The 21,205-nt window shown below is 33.5% G+C and overlaps 1 protein-coding gene across 5 annotated transcripts in view; it reads right to left on the bottom strand.

The window, feature by feature from the left end:
- Cnksr2 (connector enhancer of kinase suppressor of Ras 2) overlaps positions 1-21,205 on the bottom strand; it is a 223,579-nt gene that overhangs the window by 23,283 nt on the left and 179,091 nt on the right. For all 5 annotated transcript variants that reach the window (XM_034486264.2, XM_076918814.1, XM_034486263.2 and 2 more), the window contains 3 exons: positions 16,946-17,013; positions 13,289-13,389; positions 10,221-10,761 (listed from right to left, as the gene is read on the bottom strand). In XM_034486264.2, coding sequence (XP_034342155.1) covers positions 10,221-10,761; positions 13,289-13,389; positions 16,946-17,013 — 710 coding nt within the window. The remainder of the gene's footprint in view (positions 1-10,220; positions 10,762-13,288; positions 13,390-16,945; positions 17,014-21,205) is intronic.

Below are 21,205 nucleotides of genomic sequence, written 5' to 3'. Positions count from 1 at the left end.
TGCTCATCCAAATGATATAATTTGACTTTCAGCACCTGTATCAGAAGACTCACATTCTCCTGTATGTACTCTAGTTAAAGGGAATACATTGCCCTCTTCTGTTCAATGCACCTTAACTTATGTACACAAATCCATATATATATATATATGTATATGTATATGTATATGTATATGTATATATATGTGTGTGTAAAATATATAATAAAAATAAATCTTTAAGTAAAAACATAAGAATTAGTATTCTATAATACTTGATTAAGCTTAATGGTCACCTACATTTTCATTTAACTGGGTTATAAAGTCACCTGAATTATGGGCTACTGGGAGTAATGCACAATTACGTCAGACAGTCTCAATTTAAGACAAACTCTGATTTTTAAAAATCAAGCAATAAGTTGAATAAAAGTTTTGTCAAGTATATTAATATAACAAGTTTCTAACTGCAATGAAACAAGCCATGACAGAAAATTTGGGAATATTCTATTCTTTTTTACATCATAAAAATCCCAGATAGCTTCTATTCATTAGCCATTATAATTCTGCCATTACAGGAAAAATTTATCATTTTAATGTCTCTACACTCCACTGAAATTGTTTATCAACTGGTTAAAGGTACCTTATCTGATATCGGTGATCTTAATGTGCTAAAAGTTGTTCTGAATATCAGCAATGGACTTCCTTATCCTCTTCAGAAACTGAAGACAGATTTTGTATCATCACTAGAATACTCTAGGTAACGTTTAAACAATAAATCATTTGTGTACTTTGGCTGTCACATTCCATTATCAGCGTTGAGAGGTCTTTTTATTAAACTGGAAGAATAAGAAAGTCATTTATGAACTCATTGCTAAATATAATAGGGGAAGTGCTAAATTTTACCAGAACTTTAAAGTAGTATTTATTTTATTTGCTTTTTTGATCACATAGCAATTAATCAGAAATCAGATTCTGGAAATCTATATTGTTCTTTCCTCAACAATATACAATATTATATACACACACATATACATGTATACACATATATTATGCTTTAAAATTATTTTATTTAATATTTATTTATTCTGGGATCTATCACAAAATATATACAACATGTTTTATATCCTGTTTAATACATGCTCAGGGACTTAGGCAAATAATGTTTTGAAAGGCTAAATCAAGCTTACATATTGAGTTTTGACATCAGGTAAGCTATGATTATTAATCCGTTGGAAAAGACATAACATTGGCTATGTTATACAAGGCAGCTTAGAGAAGAAGTATGTGCCATCAAAGCTGGCATCAGTCTCTGTATTAGACTCCAAGTATTGGAAATCCATTAAACATGAGACCAATCACTTTACTTATGAGCAAGATAAAATTGTGTACCTTTCACCTACTATGCTCTCCCGACTTCCAAAACTATCTTATTCTTTCTTCCATATGACAGACTTTAAACAATTTGTTGTTTTTCCCTTTTAAATCTAATTTGCTAGTTTCAGTTTCAAAAAGAATATCAAATACTCAGAAATCTAAGTTTGTGTAAATACAAGGAAAACTTTTAAAATATAAAAGTTTCTTTGGATATAAAAGCTCTGAAATCCTAAAATATTCAAATAGAGGTTCAATAATATTTTTTTTCCAGAATAAAAGGCTGTGGAAAGCTTTTGGGACAATTTCTAGAATCTTGGCAGAAATTTAACATTGGGTCAGGACAGAGAAGTAAGCTCAGGCAGGAATCTGACTTTGGGCCAGGACTTAGAAGTAGGTTCAAGATGAATACAGCTGAGGAATGTGTTCTTTTATCTTGATGGGTCTTGCTAAGACCCTGAATACTGTAATCATGGGACCTTTTGTCTATGTTTGTTCCTTACCTACTTCGTTTTATGACTTAGGACTGACCATATTCTTTGTATGTACCTAGAATGATATAAAAGCAGACCGGAAAAAAAAAAACCAAAAACCCTGATTCAGCCTCAGAACTGGCTGGGGTCATGCTACATTGTTGTCTAATTGTCTTTTTTCTTTTTAATTCTCACTCCCTCCCTGGAGAGCCTGTTGACTTACTGAGCTGGCTTGGTCAAAAGGCCTTTCTTTTTTCGGTGGGAGGGTGGATAAAAACTGTCTTAGAATTCTTAAATTTGATTGTGACCGAGTTATTATTTGTAGTTAAATATAGCATGACATACATTCTATATTTACCTCAACAAAAACAACTAAGTAGACAAACCTTTCCTTATTATAAATCATTTTGCAATGGACTCTGTAGTATTACTGGAGAGAAAAACTGATAGAAACACATTAAAAAAGTATACATCCTACTGATTTAAAAGCAGCATTCAAAGTAAGTTAACATTATTTCACTTAATTATTTAGCACTTGTATTGATTTATCTTTGGAACTATAAACCTTTTCCTGCCTTCAATGCTGAGGCATGGTCCTAATTAAGTTAACAAAAGCATATTATAAGACTCAGTTCCTCAAGATGCAAAATTTAGAGGAGACTTCCCCGCAACTATATATAGTGTACAAAGACAATAGAGTTCAAAGGGAGGGATGAGGCTTATTGTCAGATTTGCTGAACAGTTATATTAGACATGCTGATTCCATGCTGCCCCTCTTCTTTTTAGGGAAAAAGCATGTACATGCCTGAGTTTGATACAGTTAAAGGACAATGAAAAATAGCAGACATGCCAAGGGGAAGAAGATAAAAAGTAAATTTAGTGATACTAAACTCATAAGTTATTTTCTCTCAGTAAGAATCACAGGGTACATGCTTCAAAACATCTATTTCACAAATCATTGAACAGACTCTGTGATGATAGGGTAAAATAACACAAATTTAAGCAAAATTTGAAAATAAAAGACATAGAGCCATGGATGACAAAATTTGGAAGATATAAATAAATAGACTTAAGACCTCATGCAAATATATTCTGTGGGTGATTTATCCAAAGACAGTAATAGGACAATAAAACATTAGATTTAAAATTGCAGGATAGATTTTAAATGGGGAAGAAAATTCAAAATCTTTAAAATGGAAAAGTTAAAATATTTTTGATAACAGTTTCATAATAAGTTTAAAATTATGAAGCATGTTCTAAATGAATGAAATATTTATCAATAGCCTACAGGATATCATATATTTACTTTGTGTTATGCATTTGATTTGTAATTAATCAGAAGAGCTGAGCAACCAGAATGCTTATTTCTAAGCCATAACTTTTAAGGAGTGAGCTAAACCAGACATAGATATTAAGGTAAACTCACCTCCAGTCTTGCAAAGTTTGCACAAATTATAAATAAATTAAAATGAGAACAGACTACATTGTGCTATTTCTCTAAAACTGATTTTTGAAAAATTGTTGCCTGTATATGAGAGAAAATTATTGGCACAACGTAAGAAATTTGCTATATACTTTGAATTATTTCCTGTTTCCTTTTACTAAAAATGGAAATTTTTGTTAGAGTCAGACTTATTAAATGATATAGTATCTGTTATTTGATATGTGAACAATAAATACTCATTGAAGGAGTAGGCACAAATTTAGAGCTAACTGGATCATATATTTTTACAGTAAAGAGAATTACAGGATATGAATGTAGTTTACGTATCAGTAGATTAGATTTAGACATTGAAATGTTATAGAATTCATGATTGTGGATATTAAATAATATGTAAATTATATGAAATGACAACTTTAGCTACAGTATTGAATTATATTAAAATTTCTCTGAGATAATTCAATACATTTATTTTATTATTGGCATACCTACATTTTGTGTTGGTATCAGAAATACATTCACATGAAACTGTCATATTATAATGCATTGGAAAAAACTTCTAGGAGTTCTGAAATATGAAGCTTAAACATTAAATATTATTATAACTACTAAGAACCTTCTCCCATTAAAGAAGAATTCTCAGAATATAATTGAGTTTTTTGTGTGTGAGTGAGAGAGAGAGAGAGAGAGAGAGAGAGAGAGAGAGAGAGAGAGAGAAGGAGGGAGGGAGGGAGGGAGAGAGAGAGAGAGAGAGAGAGAGAGAGAGAGAGAGAGAGAGAGAGAGAGAGAGAGAGAATATTCTACCTGTGGGCATAGTGTTTGTAGAGGCTGAAAAGAAGATGTGAACCACTAGATGTGGGTTCTCTGGGAACTGAGTTTGGGTGCTCTGGAAAACCAGCAAGTTCTCTTAGTCATTGAGCACTCTTTTTAGCAGCTATACAGTTCTTTAAAACGAATCTTAGACTCTGCCCTGGTTGTTTTATCCCAGAGTTTTGCAATAAACTGACAGTATTAAAAAATCTTCATAAAGAAGAGAAAAAAATTTAAGCACTGAAAAAACCGATTTCTTTCTGAATTTAGGGTAAACAAGGAAAAGTAGGTTGAATTTAAGGGGGGGTTTCTGTACAACATGCTAGAAACTACTCCCATTGAGAAACTAACAATAAGTCATTACTGAATTAAAAAGTGATTTCTTTTATGAATTGTGAAGATAGTAAGAAGCAACATTATGACTGAATCTGATTATTTGGCAAAAATGTAAATCCTAGCTTGTCTTAGCTATGATAATGATAGGTTGTCATTATGTTATGTGAGTTTAAATTGTAGCTGGCTGCATTGTCTGCTGGTGTAACTCTAGCATGTGCGAGTCTTTTTTCCCCATTAAAATCTGGTTTTATTACTTTGAACATCACTGAGATTGTTTTCCTGCCAGATGGAGGACCACTGGGTATTTACTATACTACAAGAGTCATTATTAATACTTCTCCCAAACTAATTAAGATGGTATTAGGTTGTAAATGACTTTTTAGGAAGACCCAAAGACTGTGAAACAAGCACACAGTTAATTTGAATTGCCTCCTTCCATAAGCTATGGATTTTGTTGGAAGGACAATAGCCTAGAGGTGTTAAAAGATCTGTTTCTAACTGGTTTATAAAAATGAATTAATCATTTCATATGCCACATAATTGTGACATTTATATTTAAAATGGGATTATACAGAAGAGGATTGTTTCACCCACAAACAATCATGCTCAATGTGACTAAAAAAGGAGTCATGGTGCAAACGAGCTGTAATTCTAGTTACTAGCATCCCAGCATAAATAGGGAATGCTAAACAATTGCAAATTCTGTCTTTAAGTAATGTCTAAAATAAATAGATGAACAATGTTTTGGTTTCTGGTTCATGTCAATATTGGTTAATAAATGTTTTTATCATGTAAGAAAAAAGTGAGGCTGGTGAGATTTAAAATGTACCCTCTATCAGTGTTAGAATTTTAGACATGATTTTCCACATAATCACCAGTGTTTGTACTTCCTTACAGTTTTGTACATCAGACAACATGGGATTGGGAGTTTCCCCTAGATTTTCTGTATTCTTTGCGTATATTTACTTGTCTAAGCAGCTAAGATGGTACCTGCAACTTTACAAAAGTGATATATTTAAAGTTCTCTGCTATTCTTTGGCATTTTTCATGTTGTTTACATGTGTCCTTTGTCTACGCCCTTTAAATTTCAGCTGTAACTTCCCAGATTATTTATGATGCTGCTCTTACCAAGTTATTTACTTGTGTGCAAAATTTACATTAAATGGAAAAGTGATGCAACATTTTTCTTTAGTCTCAACTTGTTCCATTCCTCTAACCCTGCCTTCAACACAGGTTTGTATTCAAACTACATCATTTCCTTGCCTGCGAGATACCTGAATGGTCTTAAAGATAAAATGTGCACCTCTGGAGTCTTACAATAACTGAGCACATTGGGGGCATCTTCTCTGCACTGTATTGGTAGTCATTATTCAGCCTCTCTGCCTAGATAATTCCAAGCACTGGGCTATGTAACTACAATATAATCTGCACAGCTCCAAAATTGCCAATGGCATGCAAAGGCTGTTATATTTTAAAATATAAATTTAGCACATATTTTTTCAGATGTTCTAATTTGAAAAGCATAAATATCATATCCAGATAGACTAATGTATATTGTAGTTACATGGTAATAGATTGAATCTCTTTCCACTCTGGTTAAAAGACCTAAATGTTGTTTTAGATTTCCAAGACTAAGTTAAATACATGTGTAAATTAAAGGAAAATACTGATAAGTAATCTCCAAAAATAATGAAAAAGAGAACATTATGATTTTATTAAAGAAATAAGTGCACAAAGAATGTGTGACTGGAAAGGCTATTTTATAACAGTCAATGAGAAAATCAGCAGGACCAAGGGATAAAGCTTTTGAAAACCTCATTTAAAGTCCCTATCATTGCAAAGGAGTAAAAGACACTCTTGGCAAACTTTAAGCCATATTAATCAAGATAGTATTTTAGTGTTACAACAAACAATTTATGAATTAAGTATAGTTTTATGTTGTCTTATACTTTAATGATTGATACCCCTTAAAAGTTGTAGAGGCTGAAATAATTAATAATTTAATTTAAGGACACTATTAAAAGGCCCATACCTCAGTAAGCTTTGAAACCACTAATTGGGATAATAGGAAATTACTTGTCTTTCTCCAAATGTCAGTAAAGTAGGTCAGGATAATTAATATGCATGCTGACTTTTCAGTCAAAGGAAAACAAGACATATCTCATCTGTGTACTTTTAGTACTATCTATTTCAGTCTGAGAAAATTGTCACAGTATGAATCAGTTAAATAACTGAATTTCAAATAAGACAAAAGGTAGTTCAACCATGAGCTTAGACATTGCAGTCTGTTCTATGGAAGGCTAAATTTCACAACCAGGAGGAAATGGAAAATTATTCAGAGTTATGGATTTAGGTACCTCTTGCTCCTTGGAGTTCATTGCAAACATGTGTCATTTAATGTACAACATTACATGAGGTGAGACAGAATAAATGATAGAAAAGGAGTTTGGTTAACAGTACTTCCTCATGCTTAAGTTATAAAACAGTTTATATTTTCATGTTTTCTATTACCCAGTTAGCTCCCCTGCTAAACACTTCTTATTTTAAATGTTTAAGCAAAATTAAAAAAAAAACTATTCTGATCCAGGGATATAATACTCAATTACCCTGCACATGATTCGTATACATTTTCTTTAGTGGATCAAGCTGAATGCTGGCCTGAAGCATGATAGCACTACACTACTGAGAGACTTTGATCTTCGCAAGTTTGCTTTGCTTGTCAATCTGTGTGTCTATATAAATGAGTGCTCTGTGTTAGACTATGTACATATAAGTGTGATGCTGACATCATGGCCATGGCTTTTTGTTCTCTGTATAATTTTATGTTTATAGCATAATACTCAGCAGTTTGGTTTGAATAAGCAGCCTTCATGGTTGTTTCTAATGACCAATTCACACAATGCATGATTATGTCATCCTTGATGTAGACTCTAAATAGACTGAACCACCGAACAAAGAACATACACAGGCTGGAACGAGGCCTCCAGCACATATGCAGCAGACATGCAGCTCAGTCTGTATGGCTGTGTTGCCTGGCCTCAATGGGAGAGGATGCACCTACCCTGGCAGACTTAATGTACCAGGGTCAGGGGGTGTTTCCTGGGGGGCCACTCTCTCAGAGGAGAACGGGATGTGGGGAGGGTCTCTATGAGGGGGTACTGTGAACAGGTAGTGTTTGATGTAAATTAATAAAAAAAACATTGGTGAAGTTATCTATGTTCTAAAAGAAATAACTGATTTTTAAAGCTAATCTTTTCCAAATGAAACATTTATCATGTTATATAACTAAATATTTAGAATGCAACAAAACATAGTCATCATCAGAAAGGTGAACATATATTGCACCGAATAAGAAAAGCCTTCTATGCAGAATGGAATGCAGTGCTCCATGCAGAACAGTTTGTAGTGTATGACAAAAATTAAGTGAGGAGATTTGTGGAGTACCCTGAAAGAAACAGATGGGGCCTCAAAATTACTACATGACCATTTTTAGTGAGGCAAATCACAATGAAATTGCATGGACTGTTGCACAGTATTGAACTATGATGACAAAATGTGTAATACTAAATTTATTGACAAACTCATTAGAACTGCTCTGCCGCCGGGCAGTGGTGGCACACGCCTTTAATCCCAGCACTTGGGAGGCAGAGGCAGGTGGATTTCTGAGTTCGAGGCCAGCCTGGTCTACAGAGTGAGCTCCAGGACAGCCAGGGCTACACAGAGAAACCCTGTCTCGAAAAACCAAAAAAAAAAAAAAAAAAAAAAAAAAAAAAAAAAAAAAAAAAAAAAAAAAAAAAGAACTGCTCTGCCTTGCCACATTTATTCTGTAAATAGCTCACTGAAAATGATGGACAGTATCAAATAATTATGCTTTTAATGCATCTGTAAGCTAAACTTAAAAGATTCCATCAACATAGGGATATATCAGAATATAAATCCTATACACAAAACAATAAAAAGAGGATCCTTGAAGAAAAAAAATCAAAAGCCATCTAACAAGAGATACTCTGTGGGCTGTGGAAACATGAAGAAAGAGTAGGTCTGATACCATGTTCTAGACAAGATTGCTACTTCCTACTTTATTCGCAACATGATAACTAGGACAAACTCTTAATAAATAACTTAAAGAAAGAACTGGTGACTTTGCCTATAAAATTGATAAAAAGTTTTATGAACAGAATTTTCTACTTCAGAATTTACTACCCTTTAATTGGCTGAGATTGAGTATTTCCCTTCCCTAGAGTTTATAGAATAATAAACAAACCCCATGTATTTATGTATAGCTGTTGTAAAGCACTTGGATGAGAATCAAAACACATTTTGTAACTAATACTTAAAATTGAGAAAAGTTTGCTAATTCTGCTAGGATGAGTCTTAAATATACTTTTCATAAGAATCTTCTATAATCTCTGATAGAGATAGATGTTGGGAGGGTTAGCAGCTGATAGGGCAGCATTGACAGCCATATCTTTTGGAATGTTCTCATTCATGGACACTGTGGCTAAAATATACTTTATGCTAAAAATGTTTAAGCATGTGAATTTGATTATAAATGATTTTTATATTTTGTTGATGGAAGATATAGAATTCCCATCAAGTCATGTGAGCAGAAGAGGCTCCTTGCTAAAGGAATGAAGTGTCACACTGACAGAGTCCTGACCTGTTAGTAACTTGTAAGCTATGAGATGCTTATTTTTCCACTAGTGGTAATGAATAGCTTATGCTAAAGTATCTTATAATCAAAGTCCCATATACTTGACTGACAGGGTGCATGTTACATGTTATTTGTATTTTCAAAAAGAGGAGGTCGATCTATCAAAGAAACCAAATAAATAACTTGTTCAATCATCATTGGTTCCAGTCATCTGTACTAATTTGCTTAATTTGTACAATGCTATTCACCTACAATCTTTTTATTTTACAGTTAGGACTTCTAGCCAGACATTTGATAATTTAAATAACTGAGTTAAAGCTTTTCCCTTAAATAAATCAGGGTCCTGGACCAGTGTTTCATGGTAGTCATAAAGAGAAGCTTTGTATTAGCGCATAGCTTGCATTAACTCTGAGCTTGCTACGTACCTGATGATGATCTCAAATTCCTGATCTTCCTGTCTCTGAATTCCGTGTGTGTGTGTGTGTGTGTGTATGTATGTATGTAATACTATGTCTGTCTAAAAACATATTTTTAAGGTAAAACACCCCAGAATTACTAAAAAAAGTTACTGAATTATCTTCTTTTTCTTTTGAGTTGATACCCATAAATAGAGTTTTATAACCAATATACATCAACAAAAAAACTGGATGCTTCCAGCAAATTGGTTTCTATAAAAAGTCAAGCAATTTGGAATGATATATGTTATATGAAACTTTTTTTGGGCGGGGAAGTGCTTTTTGAACTTTTTCCCTGACAGTGAGAGGAAAGATATAAATATATGTATGTAAATGTTGGTATGTATGTGTGTATTTAGTTATTCAACCAGGGTTTTGCTGATACTCTCCTTAAAACATTTACAGTTTCTTGACCTAAATTCAGGGGGTAATCTCTATGGACTGGCAGAATCTATGCATGAAAGAAAAAAAGTAGGGAACAGAAGAAGATAAAGAAATGAAAACTATTAACCTCAAAATCAAACAGGGAGTTGGGAGAAAAAGTATTTGTTCTAGTGGCATTTGTCCTGGTTCATAAATTCGAGAGACCTAATTTCCTATCCAGCAAGACCATTTTTATTTTTTAAAGGGAAACAACCTTTAAATAAGAAGTTAAAAGGCTATAACTGTGTACACAGGCTAAGAATTTCCACAAACATACTTACTTTTCTCTCCAATGTTTTCTCCCGCTGCTTCCTCTTCTTCCTCCTCCTCTTCTTCCTCCACTTCTGGTGGCTGTATGTCATCTTGTGGGTCACAGGCACTAACTGGTGCATTCAGACAGCAGTGGTTGAAGCCGCTATCTCGAGGCAGAGTAAAACTTCGAGGCTTGCCCCCATTGCCATTGAACACTTGCATCCTCTCGCTCTCAGCTAATGGGTATGGGCCGTAGTGATCCTGGAGGTGGCACTTCTGAGTTGGAAGAGTGGACTGCCGCCTGTGCTCAGGGGAGATGGCTGCTGAGTCAGAGAAGACAGAATCTTCCAGAGGCAGAGTCTGAAGATAGTGTAAGCCTGAACTTGTCAGCGGTGTCTCGATTAAATCCTGCCAGGAGCGGCGCTGGCTGGCTGTCTTGCGAATGGGGGACACAGCACTGCTCCCAGTAACTTCCTGGCGAAACTCCTCATGTGAAGACTGAGACTGAGAGGTCTCTGTGGAGGAAAGCCGGCTATGTTTTGCTTCCACATAAGGACTGGCACAACTCATCTGTGGAAAGAAGCCCCTCATCAGTTTCCAAAGAAATAACAGATCATTCAGATTGTCAAAGAACTTTCTTTTTGATTTTTACCACAAAGTATTTACTAGGATAGAAATCTTGCACAGTAAAGTAACAACTGCACAATTTTGCAGATATCTTAAAGTCTAGGCCCCAGCTTACACTTTAAGAGTTAGGAATTCAAATGCCTTGAGATACAGATATAACAGTTGTCCATGAAACATCTGATACAGTAGTACAAACCTGATAATAATGAAAGTATGAGAAACTGTACATGTTTATGTAAGAAACATTTGGCAACTAAACAATTTTAAAATGTTTACATCTTTTGAAATTCTAAAGAAACAGTCCCTATAGGTTCCTATTTCTGGATTTTAGGCAGCTTAGGGGGTGAGAGAAAGAGAGAGGCTTTTGTATATGAGAAAATGTTATCTATAAAGAGTAACTTTTCTGCTTCTTCATAGATAATTGTCTGTCCCTATGGGTCCCACAGAGAAGCTGTCTTGTGGTCTCGTCAATTCTATAGTAATTTCTGGAGAACTGAAAATAGGGGTGTGGTGGTGTGAGGACATCCTTTTGGAGATGAGGAGGAAGAATGGCATGAGAAACTGTTGGAGGGTAGAATGGGGGGAATAATGACTGGACTGTAAAAAAAGATTAAAGATAAAAAAGAAAATATGAGTAGGATGAAATTATATTTTGTTGGGGATTAGCATATAGACACTATATAGAGGAATATATTTTGTGCATGAATTTAACTTTGGGAAAATATATTATAGCATAAAAGACAAACAAGAAGAAAGAATAGCATCAATAAGATGCTGTAAATAATTTACAGTACAGCACTCCACCTGGCACAAGCCTTACTCCAGCTCTAGAGGCTAGCAGGGCTACCCCAGGTGCCTTTCCGCAAGGAGTTACATTTATTAATTACAAATGGGGTTGAAGTGTCTACTAGAAGAAATCTGGCAGAGGTGAATATGTCACCCCATTTGAAAAAAAAGAGAAACTACTTAGCATCATCCATAGGCAGATTGTTACCTTTTAACATATTGAGTGGTATGTTGAATTACAACTAAATAATATGAATAGTTTCTTTCCAAGATGCTACTGTTATGCAGGGGGGAAAAGACACATTAAGCAGAAGAAGAGTAGAATACTGGGAGTACACAGGCAATACTGGGAATTGAAAGATTTAAGTGGGACTGAAGGCAGGCAGGTTGGGGAGAGTAGGGGCAAGAGCAGGGTTAAGCAAAAATAAGAATATATTTTAAAAGACACGCAAAAACCTATTTCTTGGTAAGGCAATTAAAAATAATTAAAAAAAATTAAAGTGTGGTTCTCCTTTCATCTTTTAAAAATATTCTAAAGGAATTATTCAGATCCTGGTATTTTTAAAGAAAGAGAAAATATTAATTACTTGGAATAGTACAAAGAGATTGAATTATGTTGACCTTTGTCACATAAACTAGCTTTCTTTTCCTTTGTGGCAGACTAAGTCCCAAGATACAGAGAACTGATTACTTTGGTAACATTTTCATTAAATTCAATGGATACAGTGACATACACTTTCTCAGTAATTCTGATGGGAAACAGATACAAACTGACATAGTTTTTTTTTTTTTTTAAAGCTGGATTATTCACCTCAGTAAAAGATTGAGCTACAGTTTATACATAAGGTAATTTATAGATTTAAGCATTCTGTAAGAATTCTAGAGCACCACAAACATATATATTAAAGCAGACAGCATGGCTATATAAAGCATTTCGGCAACTACTCATTGTTTTTTGCTAATTTGACACAAGCTAGAGTCATCTGGAAAGAAAAAAATTCCAATTGAGAAAATAACCCCATCTAATAATTGTCTTGTAGGCAAATTTGTGTGGCATTTTCTTGATTAATGATTGAGGTGGGAGGGCCCAGGACATTGTGGGTGGTGCCACCCCTGGGCTGATGATGGACAAGCCAGTAAGCAGAGTCCTACTGTGGCCTCTGTTTCGGTTCTTGCCTCTAGGTTGCTGCCCTGCCTGAGTTCCTGCCTTGGCTTCCCTCAATGATGGATTTATCATCACGACTTGTAAAACAAATAAGCCCCTTTCTTCTACAAACTGCTTTCAGTTTTGATATTTTCTTACAGCAATAGAAAGCAAACTAAGATAGCAGATGATAACTGTTACTGGGTTATACCTCCAGCTCTATAGCACTAATATTTATCAGTTGTTTCTAAAGGACATACTATTAACTTTATTACTATGGAATAAATACGATCAACTCATAAATCTTTTTCCAAGGAAACTTTTTAAATTCCTTTTAATCTGACAAAGTCATTCTGCCAAAAATCTATGGTGACTGTTTACTTGATTAAATATTCCTTGTAAACTTAAACATATTTTCTTACTGATTTCAGATGACAAACTTTCTTCTCCCCAAGAAATCTTGTTTGACATATAATTTAATATAGTTTTTTCAGTTCAAAGCATCCTTCTATGTCCTTAGCACACTGATATTTCACTTACAGAGGGAGGCCGTGGGTATGTGTCATAGGGGGGTGGAGGGCTGTCTTGTTTTGGTGTTGATGGAGTATCTGCTTCTTCTTTGTCACTCTCACTCCAGTAATCTGAAAGTTTACAAACATGGACACCTCAGCATTTTATAAGCACTTATAGCTGTATTTCTCAAGAAAAGATAAAATCTTTTAACCAAAAAGATTTCAATTTCTTTACTACATTGCCCTATCCAGAATTACCAGTTTCATTTTGGAGAAGGACAAAGTAACCTAATCACAACCTCATTAAAATTAATGACAAATAGGAAGACTTAATATGGTACTCTATAAGGCAATTCATGTTTAGGATACATTTGATTTTAGATCAAATTACCCAGAATCTTTAATTAATAAATAGCACAGGATGTTTCTTAAAGTATATCACATTACTGAGACGACTACTCAGAGAGAAAGGTAATATACCATATGCTGCTATGTATCTCTACTGATATAAACACCTCCAAAATTAATGTTCTAGATCCCCGTTTTCTGGCTTCAATTCACTGGTTATCTAACAATTGCTATTTTCTAGAGTCAAACTGACATGAATCTTGGAAAGACATGGAAAACCCTGAATCTTGCCAAACACACCCACAAATTGCATACCAGCTACATTGAGCTACAAGTACCAAACTTTCAAAATTCCTTAAAAGGTAGGAGATATAAGCCAGTAGACAAAGTTACTTGGCAGACCTGAGACAAGAGGGAAGATAAACCTGAGAGCTATATTAATAGTGTTAGCTAAATCCAACAAAAGACCAACAATCAGAATCAGTTTTACTGTATCACCCATAACTGTTGTGTTGATTCTTTATGTGAGTTCCAAGTGAAGCGCTAGGATGGTGTTAAAAGATTCATGTCAGCCTGACCCTAGAAAGTAGCAATTGTCGGAAATTGTTACATTCTAGGCAGGAAATAATGAGCTGGATTTGAGCTAAGGCATTACCTTGATCCAAAGGTATGAGGATTAGATTTCTGGGACTCTTGTTTGACACATCAAGAAAGTTTAATGTTAAGTATAGCGAAGTCATTTAATCTCCCTTACCCACTCCTGATTTTTAACTCTAGTTACTATGAATAGAAAGTACCTATCAATGAATATGGGATATAAAATAAACTGCCCAATTCTATTCAGGCCTTAAAACTCAACGACCCTGACAATCCCCACTGAGAAAAAATACACAATGTCTAATTAGTCTTAATTAGATACCTGTTTATCTCCCTTAAATTAAAAACAAAAATCAATGGGAAACTGGTCATGGGAGCACACAACTATAACTCCAATACTCAGGAGGCTGACCCAGGATTTAAAGGTTGAGTTAGCTAAACCTATCTAGAAAGTCCAGTGGAAAATAATAATGGAGATACTGGACAATAATCACAATATAACTAAGGCCTCCCTCAAAGACTGACATAGATGCTCAGAGACAGAGCTAGTAAATGATTATGGACAAAGCATGACTGATATTCAGAAGCAATTCTTCACAATACAACTCCTCCATACATCTAAGCTCCTATAGGTATTATTTAACTTCGTTGGGTCTATTTTATAATCTGTAAAAGAGTAGCTAATAATAATAAGTGACTTTCAGAGTTGTATACATGTTAGTACTAAATAACGTAACATATATTGAAGCACTTCGTACTGTGAATACATTCAAGAAGTATTAGGGGCACTTATCTTCTTGGGTATATTTTAGATTTTATGCCAGGACAGTCAGACATAGATCGTTTTTACAGACATTCTTTTTTTCTTTTGTAGCATTTTTGAACAATGAAAAATGAAATCTAGAGTCCCAGGGTCTGCACAGTTTTGTGAGTTCCTGAAAATTCCCTGGGAAGTCAGCATTCACCTCTCCACATGCAACACAAAATAGTGAGTTTGCTATGATCTTTCCACCCTTATCCATCTCATTGTTTCCAATAATGCTGTCTGAGTTTATCCTCAATGTTTGCATTGATACTTTGGGGTCTTGGTACACTAATACTTCAAGTGGCCCTCATGAGCACACTGGAAGAGAGATGATTAACATTTTATCCAGAGCTCCATAGCCATTACCATATGTAAGAGATCCGAAGTGTTTATTTTTCTTCCCCAGATAAATTAGGAAAAATGCTAATCTCAATTTGATGTAATTCTTGGCTAATTAAAAAGTAATAGCAATATAAACATTTGCTAGTTTGCTTAAGAAAGGTGGAAGAACTGCTCTACAAATTAACTTCTATGAGAAAGGGAAAAACAACGCTAGAAAAAGGCAAGACTGTGTGGAACAGGCAGAGGGTGGACTGGGAGGGGAATCAAAATTGAAGTTTAAAATAAGTAAGTAAGTAAGTAAATAAATAAATATTAAAAACGGCAACACTGAACACTTACTCAGGCTCTTTGGGAACATTTGAAATATTATACACATCATCACTTAGTGTATGAAACTAATTTGATATTTTTTAAAGAGCAAATAAATTTTTAGCTCTCAAAATTACATAAACATACATTTTAATGTGCCTTGCAATGATACCAAATTTTGTTTTCTTATGAATAAATATGACCATCGGTAGAAGAGGGAAACTCCCTTTTTACTGTTATATGTTGAAACAAAGACTTGTTCCTGAAACTTGCTCTTATTTATAACTGTTAAAGAAATACAATACAGGCCATTGACTTTTATGTGATTAAAGCTTTACAATGACCTTAAGGAATGATCATTTTTATGGTAAAATGTTAAAATTCCTTTTTTCTAGACTTCTGAGATATATAGCATATGATCTTTATTTGTATCCATCATGCTATACAGCAGGCCACAAGAACTGGTACTCTTTATCTAATGATAACTCAGTACTTGTTCATTACTTTGTTTACTACCTACTTAATTATTCACAGCCTTTACTTACTGCTACACGATTTTTAACTTCAAAGAGCTGCATTGTGTATGAAACTTAATTTCGGTACTAAAAATTATACTTAGGAGATGTCATATAGCTATAGAGGAGTGGAGTTGACATGTATATTTCTCAGTTCCCAGTAGAGGACCAAGGAACTTAACCGGATATTAAGTAGGAAGTCTATTATGTTTCTATGATATTTTTCTACATATATATTACCCATATTTCCAGCTCTTATGTCAGAAAGGTGAGGAAGTTAAGCCACTAAGACACATTTACTACTTCATAGTCTTAGATGAGGTTTGCCTGTGCATAGTGATTTGATGAAGATTGCCTCTACATTATTTGTAGAATTGTGCAATCCGCTTCCATTCTGTAGATTAGTTGCCTCCAGTCCACATCATTTCCATTATACAGTTCAGAAAGCACAGACAACCAAAAGTCTTTTAACATTCCCTTCCCAGAAGGATTCTGTTTATCCTCGTTTCCTGGAACCTGTTTTATGTTACTATGTTTCATGTTCTTCATTGCACTAAACTACCTTTTTGAGCAGATCCAGTATAATTGCAGAATAGGTGCTTACATTTTCACACAAGGGTGCCATTGAGGGTTTTTTGCAAAAATAATTTAATTAACAATATTTTATCAAAATTCACTGATAATTTTTTTCGAAAGATTTTCCCTCATTAGATCTGCCTTTTTATGTAAAAAGTGTAACATGATTATAAAATAAAAGGTAATTCTTTACCTTGTTCTTGTTTAATCCTCTCTCTTTCTGCATATCCTGCAGTCAGCATGTTAATTCTATTAAGCCACCTGGAAAAATAAAGAAAAAAACAATGACAATTTATTATACTTGTCAGAAATACTTATTGTAAAATATCTAAAAAATAAAAGAATAACCCTACATATAAAATATAGTCTTTATTAAACTTGAAAAAGTTGAAGTTTTCAATAGGCAATAGTCTAATGTAGTAAAATTGTTCTCATACTGAAGATGTAATTTCAATGGGACAGTTATTTAAAGCTGTTAGTATGTGCAATACAAAAGGGTTTGAAGTAGCTGAAGCCCTATCAATTCTTTTCCTTCAAATGTATAATTACGTCAACTATGCTTGCTTGTCTGATTTTTTCAGATCAAATGCTCCTTTGGAGATACTTATAATAGTCAGTCTAATTTATATAGATAGGAGAAACAGTTTTAGAGCTTACCTATAAAAATAATAGTTTTTCCATGAAAGAATAAGTTTTGATTAACAGAAGACATTGGAGAGAACTCACATTTCAAACTACCATAAGTAACTTTGGAATTACTGTTAGAGTTAATGTCCTTATATTGTGGAATAGTCTGATCTAGAAGTATTTTAAATAAATCTGTGTTTGAGAATTTTTCTCTTAACATCCTATATCCTTTTTAACTAGAAAATAAATTTGTTTAACTGATTCACATATTTAACAATTTTCCAAGTAGTGTTATATGTATATCGTATACCTAGCAAATCTTGAAGAGTGGAAATCTTGTATCTCTGATGGGCATCTATTGAAATCTAAACTGCAATTTTAAGAGAAAGTAACTAAATATAAACCAGTTCGGCAAAACATCAAGCATAAATCATCCTAAAGAATATATGGAAAGTGAAGGGAGGACTGGAGTCCTAACAGTATAGAATAAAATATACACTGGAATTCAATAATATATATTATATTTTATACAAATATTCCAGTAGATTCTAAATCAAACTTCATGATAAAACCTTTGAAAATGACTATTAGCAAAAGCTTGAAATAAAATTTAATATAGGGTTGATTTGTAGTGAGAAGGGTTGAATTTGTATTAGAGGGTAAATCCAACTACTTTTGGGAAAGAGTAGAATAGACTGATGCTGTTACATAACAAGGATGATGATAACACTAAAAAATAATCATTGACATTTAATCCACTACTAGGCATTTACTTCTTGAAAAACACTGACTTTTAAATCAGAATTCTAAAGAAAATGAAGGTTCTTGGGAGGTGAATTGAGAAACTTACAGTCTTCTTCAGTTTTTCAACTCATCATTTATTAAATATCTATTTGAGTTTAACAACAATGTTTCTGAGACATGGAAATGTATAAGGCATAGACCTTGCTTTCTCTGACTCTAAATTGCTAAAATTCCTAAGGCAACTTGGAATTTAAGCTATTATTAGGAAAAAATTCTGTTCATAATAAAAACTCCTGAGAGAATGTATGAATATCCTCAAGCTGCTTTTACAGCCTAAAAAGACAGAATATTGTATAGCTGTTGCTGTGTCTTGGATATTCTTGACCTTAAGCTACAGCTGGAACAACCTAACTTACTGATATACTTGGTATCAGTATGATTGGTATTATTATTTGATCTCTTAGGTTGTTCTGAGAGTAAATATACATGTGTTAACTGATTCCAGAAGTAGTTATTAAGAGCCTGTATGTGCCAGACATGGTTCTAGACACACGGAATATATAGTATGCAAAACAAAATACCTAACTTCATGATGCCCGAATCTTAACAATGGAGGCAAATGACAAATAGGGATACAAATAAGCATCTATGGGGAGCACATGCTATCTTTTAAAGCAGCATGGAAAGTCAAACTTAGAATGTTAAAAGTTGCTGGGGAGTAGGAGAGTCTACGTTAGTTTAGGAGGTCAGGGATACATAGATTCAATTTACAATCTCTTCGAGAACACCGTTGTGAAAGTTCTTTAATATTAGTCCTATTTTCTGATGCTTTAGAACATGAACATATAAGTAAGGGAATATGCTTAGAGTGACACAGAATAATACAGAAAGAGAAATAAGTTAAGAATCATGGTAGAAATATAGAATACTAATTAAAAATACAAATTAGTAATTCCTCACCATTACAAGGATATATACACACATATTTAATCTGTGTACACAAATTTTATGGAAAAACTGAGTTTAAGGAATGCTTTTATACCATTATTAGTTGGTCATGTGTATATATATATATTCCATAGTAGTATATATATTCAGTAATATATATATATATATATATATATATATTCAGTACTATGGTATAATCTAATACAGCATAGAAATAATAATGCCTTAAAGTCATAGAATAATCATATAATGTATGTATTGACTATAATTATGTCTATTTAAAAATATATCCTGTCTTGAATTAGGCATGCTTTGAAAGATCAAATAAATCTGTATAGGGGTGCCTTCCCATATCATTAATCTGTGTCTTTCTGGCACTGATTATTTTATACTTTTAACAAGTGTTTTTAATTGCTTATTGAAAGTAAATATTAGGAACAAGATTAGTAGAGAAAAAACAAGGAAAAACAAAGATATAATTAAAAATTTTAAATTCATATTTTTGTTTTTGCCACAAAATATCTTGGTTTCTCCATCTATGGTAATTGAGAGTTTTGCTGGATATAGTATCCTGTGCTAGCATTTATGTTCTCTCAGGGTCTGTAGGACATCTGTCCAGAATCTTCTAGCTTTTATAGTATCTGGTGAGAAGTCTGGTGTAATTCTGATAGGTCTGCCTTTATATGTTACTTGGCCTTTCTCCCTTACTGCATTTAATATTCTTTCTTTGTTTTGTGTATTTGGTGTTTTGACTATTATATGACGGGAGGAATTTCGTTTCTGGTTCAATCTATTTGGAGTTCTGTAGTCCTCTTGCATGTTCATCTCTTTCTTTTAGGTTAGGGAAGTTTTCTTCTATAATTTTGTTGAAGATATTTATTGGCCCTTTAAGTTGGGAATCTTCACTCTCATCTATACCTATTATCCTTAGGTTTGGTCTTCTCACTTTGTCCTGGATTTCCTGGATGTTTTGGGTTAGGAGTTTTTTGCATTTTGCATTTTCTTTGACTGTTGTGTCAATGTTTTCTATGGTGTCTTCTGCACCTGATATTCTCTGTCTCTTCTACCTCTTGTATTCTGTGACTCCTGATCTCTTTCCTCTGTTTCCTATCTCCAGGTTTGTCTCCTTTTGTGATTTCTTTATTGTTTCTATTTCCATTTTTAGATCCTGGATAAGTTCATATTTTTATGTCTGTAATTCTGAGATATATAGTATATAACAGCAAGTCTTACATAAAACAAGACTTGTAAATGTATATTGCAATTCTGATATTTTGGATTAGTTGCTTTTTTTCTTTGATCTACTACTTGAAGAAAGGAAATGAGTGACATAGTTTTGTTTTAGTTTCTTCTTTTCTTCTATGGCATTTAGAACCTTAGAAATATAAGGGAAGAACAGTGATCTCGAGATCCTTTTGAATATACTGTGAACATAGAATAGCAAATTAAGGCTAAGAAAGGTTTTACAATTTGTAAAATGCGTAGACAATCTCTAAACTAAAATGATTCCAATTAGGATGTACCAGGATTTAGTTCTTATAGGGAGGCAAATGGTACCTAATGCATTCATCCTGTAAGAGCTACTCATTTATATCAGTATTGTTTATTTGGTTATAATACAAACCCTTCACATGTAGCCACAGGGAACTGAGTTTCTTATCATTTGGCTAAACTATCACAGGCATAGAACTATAGAATTATAGGATAATTATAGCACCAAAAATAGAGAACCACAAGTCCTCTAGTATATACAGGTGAATAAACATTTTCATTTTTAGAGCAAGGAGAAAAATCTCTGAAAATTCTTACTCCTAGTAAGAAAATTTAAGTATAGTAAATTATATAAATCATGAATGAGGACATTTCCTTTCTTTGCCACTTCCTTTCACACATCTCTTCTTTTCAAAAGCCATGGCTGTACTTCCAGTTGTTAAATAACTGATTTATAAAAGTAGCTTAAGTGTTCATTTCCTGTGTTTAAGTGTATTCATGAAGCAGCACAATTTTTGTGCTCAAAGTGTTTGAATACCTTTTTTTTAGACATCTAAAGAAAAGTAAATGAGGTAGGAGAACAAAAGTACATAAACATTAAAACTTATTGTTACTGAACTCTTATGTAGCATTAGAAACACAA

The sequence above is a fragment of the Arvicanthis niloticus genome, chromosome X (genome assembly GCF_011762505.2).
Source record: "Arvicanthis niloticus isolate mArvNil1 chromosome X, mArvNil1.pat.X, whole genome shotgun sequence".
Taxonomy (NCBI): Eukaryota; Metazoa; Chordata; class Mammalia; order Rodentia; family Muridae; genus Arvicanthis; species Arvicanthis niloticus.
The sequence above is the reverse complement of the archived record's forward strand: the minus strand, read 5'-3'. Positions and strand labels throughout refer to the sequence as shown.